Source organism: Corvus brachyrhynchos, unplaced genomic scaffold, assembly GCF_000691975.1.
Source record: "Corvus brachyrhynchos isolate BGI_N302 unplaced genomic scaffold, ASM69197v1 scaffold182, whole genome shotgun sequence".
Classification (NCBI taxonomy): Eukaryota; Metazoa; Chordata; class Aves; order Passeriformes; family Corvidae; genus Corvus; species Corvus brachyrhynchos.
The window spans coordinates 772045-783066 of record NW_008236807.1 but is presented as its reverse complement, the minus strand read 5'-3'; the positions used below and the strand labels follow the sequence as shown (position 1 = coordinate 783066).

General features: G+C 43.9%; 1 protein-coding gene across 1 annotated transcript in view; it reads left to right on the top strand.

The window, feature by feature from the left end:
* The window catches only part of LRGUK (leucine rich repeats and guanylate kinase domain containing), a gene marked incomplete at its 5' end in the record, with an annotated part of 41138 nt that overhangs the window by 25334 nt on the left and 4782 nt on the right, over positions 1–11022 (top strand). Inside the window, 4 exon segments of the mRNA XM_017727975.1 lie at positions 458–565; positions 3508–3665; positions 6541–6596; positions 9837–9947. Coding sequence (XP_017583464.1) covers positions 458–565; positions 3508–3665; positions 6541–6596; positions 9837–9947 — 433 coding nt within the window.

Sequence of the window (11022 nt, the reverse complement as noted above, 5' to 3'; positions counted from 1 at the left end):
AAAAAAAACCTGCTATCTTTTTGTAACCTTGAACGAGCTGCAAACTGCTTTGAGAAAGTTTTGCTCAGTTTTTTTTTTTCCTTCCCCCTTTCAGGCTCAGTTTAGAGGCATAGAAAGGCACAAAAATTAATTTCTGGGCATAGGCAGCGATATGGGATACACATCATAAGGTTACCCCAAGACAACGTGGCATACAGAGCTCACAATTTAAATATGGCCCTAACGAAAGAAGCCGATAGGAAAAGATTTAGGTGAGTGCAGAGCCTGAACTTGAGCTTTTCTTGAATGTGCTGGTTATGAAGGTGAAGGTTTTTTCTCTCCAAGAGACGAGCTGGACAAGTTAAAAATGTATTGCTGTGTCAAACTCGTGTGATTTGTGTCTTTGCGCTGACGGAAAGTTGGGTTTTATTCCGTTTCTTTTCTCTCTGTGCCATGAAATGCATTTCCCTCTGTGCAGATGAGCTGGATGAGGCATTCGCAGAGCTCAGCCTCCTTGTGGAGGTCAACCTGGGCTTGAAGCCACCTGGGATTTTTGACAGCACTCAGGACATCAACAGCAGGGCAGGTACTGTGGCTGGCAACTACTGGTTTTATCAGCAGAATATTCCTATTTGTTGTTAAAAGAGTTGAAATCTGTAAATGATGCAGCCTGGGAGACCTGAAACCTCCTCGAGCTTCTCTGCAGTGGCTCTCCCAGGCTGATTCCTCACTGCAATCTGGATCTGTCATGGAGATCTTCCCAAGTGCTTTACATCCCTGAGGGTGCCCTGAGGCAATAATATGAAAAGAGTGAGTGCCTGACCCTTCTGAGAATGGATTTGGGCTCTGGATGGAGTTCCTGACCCTCCTGAGGATGGATTTGGGCTCTGCATGGAGTTTTCTGACTCCTCTGAGGATGGATTTGGGCTCTACATGGAATTCCTTACTCCTCTGAGGATGGATTTGGGCTCTGCATGGAGTTCCTGACTCCTCTGAGGATGATTTTAGGTTCTGGATCCCCCATTCCAGATAAATCCTGAGTGAAGGGTGCCCATGGCTGAACTTTGTGCCTCCCAAACTCGAGCAACAAGAAACTGGGATGGCACCAGGACTTCACTTGACTCTTTTCCCCAGGATAAGCAGGAAAACCAGGATAGGAAGATGAGAAGACAACTTAAAAATCCACTCCAAGTGCTTTTGGGGTGAGCCACTGATCCCAAACGATCTGTGGTGTGTTTAAAAGAAGCCTTTTAGCGCCGGAATGGCTGAGGCTGGAGCCTCCTGGCCACTTCCAGCTGATCTTCCTGCTTGTGCAGTTGTGTGTAACTTGGGCCAGGAAATGGTTCCACCCAAAATTTCATGGAATTCCTGAGTTGGACCCACAAGGATCATCCAGTCCAACTCCTGTCCCTTCACAGACACCCCAACAATCCCAGCCTGTGCATCTCTGGGAGCGGTGTCCAAACACTCCTGGAGCAGCCTTGGGAATGCGCCCATTCAGTGCCCCACCATCCTCTGAGGGAAGAACCTGTCCTAAAATCCAGCCTAAACCTCCCCTGGCACAGCTCCAGCCAGTTCCTGTCCCTGTCCCAGGGAGCAGAGGTTGGAGAGACCCCGATGAGTCTCCCCTCAGCCTCCTCCTCTCCTAGGCCGAACACACCAAGCGCCCTCAGACCCTCCCCATATGGATTCCCGCATTAACACAGCAAAAACAAACCCCAAAACTCCCCAAAACTTTCAGACAGATCAATTCCCTGATCCTAGAGCCATAGAATCAGCCCCAGGAGGGAAAGGGAGGGAGAACTTTACTGGGAAAAAACAAAAGAAACCAAACAAAAAGACATTATGGTAAAAAGAGGATGTGCAAGATGAATTAAAAAGCAACTCATTCCTATGAACTCTTCCCTTTGACTCCAGGATTCCCATGGTTTATGGATGTTGGTTCCATTTCAGATCCATTGGAACAGGGTGGAGAATCATTTTCCTAAGGACCACACAGCCAATATCCACAGCCTGTGTGGCTCAGGAAGGCTGCAAATAAAAGTAGCTGAAAAAAGGGCAAAATGTCTGAAAATTTTAATAAAGGATGCTGCAATATTCATCAGTTCATAATTTCAAGTAATTTTGTATCCTGGAAGAATTAATAATATTCATTTCCCAGTGGACACAGGAAAAGCTCCTGCACACCTTGTGGCTTCTCAGAGCTTCAGCAGTGAGGACTTTTCTGAAAAATCTTATTTAGCCTTAAATTAGGTAGATTTTATTTTAATTTCCACAACTCCCATGTTTTATCTGAGGTGAAAAAGATGATTTCCTTGCCTTATTTGCTATCATATTGTATTTTCCTGCCTTAAAAACTCTGGGGATGTTTTGTCTCGAAGGCAACAAAACCCCACCAAACCCTACAGAGATGACCAGGAAAAGAGAAAAAAGGAGGAGGATTAAAAAGAAAAGGTTTTTATATAATCTTGGTATTTTTGAAGATAGATTTAAGTATCTGAAGCTCCTCTAAAGGACTTTTTATTCCTCAGCTGCTCTGAGTTCTTTCAGTGAGTGACTTCTCCCTACAGAAACGTCATTAACACTCCAAGATTTTGGTAATTCTGCTCATAAAGTAACTTTTAAATTTACTGCACACCGTTAAATTCATTTAGAGCCCCATTTATAGGTGTTTAAATAAGTCTAACTATCCTATTTCTAGAGATCCTCTCTTCCCGTGGACTGTGGGAAATAATTTATTTTACAAAACTCGCCCCAAGGTTGTCTTTAACAGGGACATTTTTAGTGAGGTTGGAGCAGGGGGAAGACTGGTTGTGGGAGATTGTGAGAGGTTTATAATTCTTTTTTTTCTTTTTTAATGAACTGCTGGGCAAGATCTTTTGCTGGTGTACAGAGTGAAAAAAATACTGCAAGAAAATAGATTTTCTAGAAAATAGAAGTTATTTAAAAAAACTTTTAATAGCAGAAGTAGAGCAGGTTTTGGAGCTGATAATGTTTTGTGCTTGCATTGGCAGCTTTTATCCATGGGATTCAGTGATTTGAAACTTAAAATCATGGAATGATCTGGGTTGGGAGGGAATTAAAAGCACATTCAGTTCCAACCCCGACACCTTGCACTATCGCAGGTTGCTCCAACCTGGCCTTGGGCACTTCCAGGGATGGGGAATCCACAATTTCCCTGGAAAACTGGTGCCAGAGGCCTCAGCGGGAAGAAGGACAAGTAGCACTATTTATAAGATTATTTCTATGGCTTCATTTCATATTTAGATATGATTTTATAGACAGGAGATATCCCAGTTTATGGATTTTTTTCCCCCAAAATTTGAAATAATTTGAATAACTCGAAATCATTTTGGTTTTAAAAACTAAGTTGTGTGGAGCGCCATGGGCAGGGCCACCTTCCACTTATCCCAAGCTGCTCTAAGCCCCATCCAATCTGGCCTTGGACACTTCCAGGGATGGAAAATGACTGTTCCTTCCTGCTTGTGTTCCGAATATTTTTACTGAGGATTGTCTTTTCCACCCCAGGTTCCAGAACTAAGCTCTTCCCAGAACAAAAGTTGTCCCCTGGCAGAAGAATTCCTGCACCCACTTGGTCTCCATCAGTCGGTGACTTCTTGGAGCCTTCTGCCAAACGCTATCCCAGAGACCTCCTGGACGTGCTGAATGCACCCCCAGGCTCCATGGTAAGGAGCAGTTCCTGGAACTTAGAAATGAGGAGTTGTAGCCAAACCTTTCTTTCTCCTGTTTGACTCCTGTTCTCCGTCCCACTTTGATTTCAGCAATATTTCCCAGGTCCCCAGAATCATGGAATGGTTTGGGTGGGAAGGGACCTTAAAGATCATCCAGTGCCACCCCTGCCATGGCAGGGACACCTCCCACTATCCCAGGCTGCTCCAAGCCCTGTCCAGCCTGGCCTTGGACACTTCCCAGGATGGAGAGTCCACACCAGGCCTCACCAGGGCCTCCCCACCCTCACAGGGAAGAATTCCTTCCCAATATCCCATCCAAGCCTTCCCTCTTTCAGCTTAAGGCCATCCCCCTTTGTCCTATCACTCCATTCCCCTGGGATTGAGGCAGCTAAACTCAGAGAAGAACACCACTTGTATTTTCAGCTCAGTTTTACACCAGAACAAATCCCTTGATCCTAATGGATTTCATCCACTCGTGTACTGGTGGAAGGAGCTGAATTTCATCTCTCAGTTCTCCACAACGACATGGAGTTGTCCTATTCCATGGGAATAGCTGGATGCAGTTCATAGGAGCGCGAGGATTCCCTATGAATGCCATCCCATGGCAGTGGAAAACTCATCCAGCCGAGGCCTTCCCAGTTTTATTCCAGCAATAACTGCCAGGGATCAAATTTAAGCACATTTTTTCACCTGCTTTTGCTGTTTCAATCAACAAGGATTTCAAATAATCTCTGGAAACTCCAGCTTCCTCCCTCTTCCTTTTTTTTCTTCTGCTCCTAAATAGTCCTTTCCTCTAGGACATCCCCTCTCCTTGCAGGCAGATGTGGCTGATGCTCCTTTTTGAGGACAACAACAGCAGAAAGAGGAAAAGAAAAATGAAAGCTGTAAACTGTGTTCCATTGCAGGGTGATGATGTCATTACGATGAGGGATGGCTTGGCAGGCACCACTTGCTGGGCAATTCCCTTCTTTCCCTGTGGATTTATAACTCCTCTGATGTTTCAAATCCGTGCTGGGGATGGAGGAACAACCCCTGCCCCCCTCTTTGCCAGGCTTTAAAAATGGTGTGGGAAAAGTTATGACTGAGGAATGGGTGATACAAACAGGGAGACTCCCACCTTTCGGTTTTCTGAGATGAAATCCCTCTTTTCAAGTGCAAAATTCACAAACTGCCAGCAGCATTGTTCATTTTCATCCAAACTTTGTCAGTTTAAGGTGAGGGAGAAGCCGAAATATTTCCTGCCTTGGTGACACTCTGCCATCACTCCTACCCCAACAATTCCTATTATTTTTAACTTTTATTTCCAAAAGTTTACATTTTGTGAAAGCGAGGAGAAGTGGTTTAGGGTGGAGGAGGCCATCATTTACCTCAGGTTTCACTCATTTTGTGGCCACAAAGCTCTTTTTCTTATTATTCTCCTTTTCCAGGAATACCTTTGTGTTATTTACTGCTCTGAGTTTTCATTCTCTTTTTCCAAAAGCTTTCCAGTGTCAGCAGAAGTGTCAACATTCCAGGGGAAACCCAGATGCCTCTTAGACCATACTGAATGAGAAAAATAGAATCTGCAGCCTTAAAGCCAAATTTTGGCTCAGCTGTTACATTTGGGACCGTAAATGATTTTGTCACCTCAGTAATGTCCTGGCACTGCAGTAACCACACTCCCCTCCCTTCCTGGAGAGCTGCAATTAAAAAAGGAAGAAGAAATTCGTGTGAATTATCCATGAGCAAAATAAGAATCTGATTCCTTGCAGCCTCCTCCCTTGTGAGCAGCCCAGCCCTGCCCTAATTTTCTCTGGCTGTAATTAATTATAAAAGGTAAGGACAGAAAGGTTCTACACCTGTAATCCACCCCGGGGGGGGAATAAATAAAGGTCAGAATGCTATATTTAACAAAAGAAAATGAAATTCAGACCAAGCTCAGAGAGCATCTGAGCAGAGCCTAACTTGAGATAAACAGTGAAGGAATTCACGATTCTAACGTGAACACTGAGCAGATTAACTGGGCTCTGTCTCAGACCATGACAAAATACCTCTCCTGCAGCCACGATGTAGCCATTAAACTGATAACTATCAGTGCCTATCAGCTGATAACAAAGCAGGATTTAATAAGGTTCCTCTGTAATTTGCATTTTTTCAGCTCACCGTGGTGCTGGGTTTGTCTGACCTGACAAATTGCATCGTCCTACAGCCCACGGTAATTAACACACCCTTCAAACTGCACATTTCCCACTCTGCCGAGATCTCATGGTGCAAAGTCATTTTAACTCGCTCAAACTTGCTCCAGGTAATTCCTTCTTTCACCGAATTAAGGTTGGAAAGACCTCCAAGATCATCGAGTTCATGGTCACCACTAAACCATGGCCCCCAAGTGCCACATCCTCACATTTTTCCAACATTTCCAGGTTTGGTGGCTCCACCACAGCCATGGGAAGCTGTTCCAATGCTTGACAGACTTTTCCATGAAGAAATTTTCCCTAAAATCCACCCTGCCCCTCCCCAGGCCCAGCGTGGGGCCGTTCCCTCTCTCCTGTCCCTGTTCCCTGGCAGCAGAGCCCGACCCCCCCAGCTGCCCCCTCCTGTCAGGGACTTGTGGACATTTTTGGATTCCAATGAACAAATAAAGCTTCACTGGAGATGAAAATCTTCATCGTTCCAAGCCAAAAATATTTCAGACCAAACTCTGTGATTTATGTAGATGAGCAAATCCCACCCAGCACCTCGTTCGTTCTAATCCAGCTCTGCTGTTTTCCCAGGATATCTAAATGCAAACCCTCTGGAATCCTAGCAAGGGAAAGGAGGATCCCAGCTATTTCAATCCCCACAAATAATTTTAAATTGCTGTGTAAAGTTGGTCATTTTTCTTCCCCAGGAAGAAGCCTCTCTCCAAAGACGTTGTTCTGCAGCACGTCAGGCTCTTTTCCACAGGTAACCTGGAATAATTCCAGCTAAATTCCTTTGGAATGCACTCAAAAATGCCTCTTTAGGGTGTCTTCCCCACTGCTCTGAGGGATGAGTGATCAGAAACTGTCAGGGATTGCAAATCTCACAGAGAACTCTCCTTTTTCAATCCAGTCCTAACGAATAAATCACAACCCCTTGGCTTTTGGGAGTGCAGCAATCCCCAAATGAACACTGAAAATGTAGTAACTTGTCTAAAATGATGACATTATTGCAAGTTTCTCTGAGAGAAGAAAAAAGGAGCATTTTTCTGGCAGCTCACGGTGTCTGCTGTGGTTTTTTAGCACTAATAATTAGTGGTGGAAGGCCACAGCAGTGCTCAACACAAGGTTTTTTGCTGCAGTGGAATCTCTGTTTAAAGAGGATTTCTAAAGCTGATTCCACTTCTTAATTTCTTTTTTATTATTTTTTTTTAAATATTTTTAGATTTTTAAAAATTTTAAAAAATATTTTATCCTGACTGCCTCTCTTTCTCTTCTTCCTCATGGTCAGAGACCTGCAAAAATGGGTCAAAACTCTATAAATCTCAAGAGATCTTCTTTCATTGATCTTTGGTGGCTCTCCTGCCTTCCCCTGGTGTAAACCTTCCTAATCCAAACTCTTTTCCTACCTGCCATGGAGAAACTGGCAGTGGTGGAATTTAAAACAGCAGAAGGAATAGAAAAGTTCAGCTCATTGCAGTCACCAGTTCCACATGCCAGGTGTGTTGGTGAGAATTATTCCAATGGCAGAGTCTGGAGATTCAGTCTAAAAATCAAAAGAAAATTAAAAACACTCCAGAATTAAACTGTCTTTAGAAAACCAGTGGTTCAAGCTTATAGGCAGATGCATTTTGCAAATCTTTACTTAAAGAAATGGGTTTTTAAGTAGTTGATAAATCCATTTTAGATCATTTTGAAATGAGAAAATAAAAATGGCAATCAGTATTTTCTTTTGCTGGAGGTTTGGGGTTTGGTTTGCAGCATGAGCTCCTCGTCTCAGTTTGCTTTAAGTCATTGCTTTTTGCTCCCTTTATTCCACAATTTTCATTCCTGGGAAGCTGATTTTGGAGTTAAGCTCTGGGGCAGGTGAGAGAAAATCCTGTCAGCCCAAATCAGCATTTCCTGAGGAAATCCGGCCCTGAGGGACAGGTGGGAATGGGAGGCAAGAGCAGACAACTCTCATTCCCTCCAGGAATTGTGTCCAGAGGCACCGTGAAGAGGAATGTTATAAAATACTTGGAATTCTGAGGGAGAATCTGAATCATGGAATGAAGCAGGAAATAAGAGAAATTTTGGGGGAGCCACATCCATCGTTGGTGCCTGGCTGTGCTTTGGAGTGTTTTTGTTTAAATCAAATCAAGAATTAAGTAGAATTAAATCAGATTTAAGTCAAGTTTCAGAGAGAGGTTTCACCTTGGAAAACTCCCCTAGGATTTGCTGGATCTTTCTCTGGATATGGAATTATGGAACCATCCCTGGCAGTGTCCAAGGCCAGGTTGGACAGGGTTTGGAGCACCCTGGGATGGGGGAAGGTGTCCCTGCCCGTGGGACAAGATGCTTTTTAAGGTCCCTTCCCACCCAAACCATTCCGTGGGGCAGACGAAGAGAATAAAGTTGATTAAAGCTGATTAATTTCAAATTATTTGGGGGAAATACCAGAAAACTTCACTCCGAGGGCTTTGCAGGAGACCTGAAGCAACACAAACCAAGTACTGTTAAAAAGGAGATTATCATTTCAAAAGACCAAACTCATGAATTCTACAGGTCAAGGAGTCTGTGTATTTTTAGCACACAGAAATACCATTTTGGTCAGCTGAAAGTTTCCACAATGGAAGATTCTTCTAGGTGTTGGGCCAGATTTTATCTGTATCAGTGTTCTGAGCAGTGTTTTATTTGAGGATTTGGATCCTGATTCCTCTGCTTGAAAAGAGCTATCAGTGCAAAGCAGACTGAACCAAAGCTTCAGTGTTGTAAAATTCCCACATATTATTGTGTGATAGTAAGTGCTGAGCTGAGCTGGTTACTAAGTTACTGTTTATTTAATGGAGAGTTTAGGGAAATGGAAGCTCCATAAAATCACAGTAGTTCTTTTTAGGACTAACCTAGTAGTGCTAAAGTAATGAGTGATTACTCTTAGAGTTATAATTTTTTTTTTTTTTTTTTTTTTTTTTAATCCAGGCATTCTTTGGTCATGAAATGAGAAAGAATTCAGTAATTTTAGTATTTCATCAGTGGCAGTGCTGGCTCACCCACCCCTGCCCTTCCTTGGCTCCAGTGCCAGCAGCCTTGGGATGAATGGAGGGAGCTGCACGTCAGGTTTTCCCAAATAAACAGGATTTTCTTCACCCAAATCAAATTTCCTCCCTCCCTGAAAACCCATTTGTGCTGGAATCATGCTGGGACATACCTGGCTGTGACCAGAACTGGTAGAGGCCATAAAACCCTATTCCAATTAAAAATAAATCAAAATCCTATGAAATATCTAAAACTGCTGCCAAAAATAGCAAGTAAGTTCCTAAAGTACTTAAAACTTTGCCTTTCTCGTGCATCAGGACATATTAAAAGATGAATCTCCTCATTACACATTTGAATCCAAACAGGAATGGATTGCTCAGTTTCCCTGAGTCTGGCAGAAAATCTGAGGCTGTGTCACACAAGAATCCAACTTCTTTTATTTATGGCAACCCTGCAGGGTTATCTGCATACATTTAGATCCTTAAATCCAAATTGAAGCTGCAAGCTTGGCTTCTTTATTCTTTGCTTCTGGCTGTGTGCAGGTGTAATTAAAGTCATTTTGATGTCTCATTGCCGGGCAGTGTTCGCTGGTTTGCTCTGACTGATTTCAGTGGGTTGCCTGCGTGGTTTTAATTAATTTAATTTTTCAGAATCACAGATATAGGGCATCGTTAAGGTGGGGAAAAGACCTCGAAGATCTCTTTTGGCTCAGCATTTCATTTAGGGCTTCTCTCATTTTCACACCCTCAGTGGTGCTTCTCTTGGGTTTAACTCTGGTTTGAGTCTGGGAATGAGGCGGTGTCCACACAAATTTGCCAGAATTTTGGTTTTTAGTTGTCCTAAAACAAACTCCTCACCTTGGGCGTTATCCACAAGGGGTGGGATTAATCTCACATTATTTGGGGTGTGTTAAATAAAAATATCTCTCTCTCTGAGCAAGTTGCTTTGTTTTCTATGTGTGACCAGAACTTTTGTTTTTGGATCATTTCAGGGATTTGGATGCTGAATCCAAGAGTTCCCATCAGCAGCTCCTGAAACCAAGGCCACCTCTGTCCTCAGATGCCAGGAACCAGAACTTTCACCTGACTATGCCAGAGACCAGGTGAGCTCAGTTCAGGGTGGGATGAAGGTTAATCCTAAACCATCAGCAGCCTGATGAAACACGTGGTGCTGCAGCATAAAACTAAAGTTATGGATAGGAATGGTTTCTTTTTGCCATAATTCACACCCACAGGAAGGGATTTTCAAGAGCTTTCTTTCCAGGGGATATTTGAAGGGAAAAAGATGCTGAAAGAAACTTGGTCCAGGCATAGAAAACCAGAATTTGAGTGATAAAATTGGTTTTGAGTGATTAATTTGAGTGATAAATTAGTTTTAAAATGAATTTACCACAGTTCCTTTTTTTAATTTTCCACAGTCCCTGCTGGGTGGCATTTGGGTGTTATCATCATCTGGAAATCCCTGTCTTTAAATTCCACCAGGTGCTGAGCTCTGTGTTGCCTTTACCTTCCTCACCCCCTCAGCCTCGTGTCTTCGTGCAGCCTCTCTGCCCCTGGGTGATGACCACCCTCAGTTATTTGCTCCACAGCCAAACAGGGGACACCTCCTGTGTCATTTCAACATTTGAAGATGTTTCCTCCTCAAATCCTCTCTCCTTGTAGAGAGGAGAAGATCTGAAGAGAGATCTTCGCTGGATTTAGGCCTTCAGCTCCCAAGTGAGTCTGTGGCTCTGTCATCGCCCCTCACAAGGAGTCCATGGCTTCCTCTGCTGCTCCTGTTCCAGGAGGAGATCTGAGCTCTGGCTGTGACCAGGGACACTTTGGCCTTTTTTCCTGGATAATCCCATTTTTCCCCCTCTCTTGGCCATCTGCTGTCACCTCATGCTCTGATGGCACGGCCTAGGGAAGCAGAGCAGGCCAGATCCCACTCCCACAGCAGAGGGCTGTGTCCCCAGCCAGGCTCTTTGGAATGACCACAAAGCTCATCTGAAAGCTTCATCTCAGAATCAGCCACACTCTGTGCCCTGTGGTTGTTGGTAAAGTGGAATTCCATGGAATTCTAGAACGGTTTGGGTTGGAAAGACCTTAAAGCCCATCCAGTTCCATGGGCATGGACACTTCCACTGTCCCAGGCTGCTCCAAGCCCCAATGTCCAGCCTGGCCTTGGACACTTCCAGG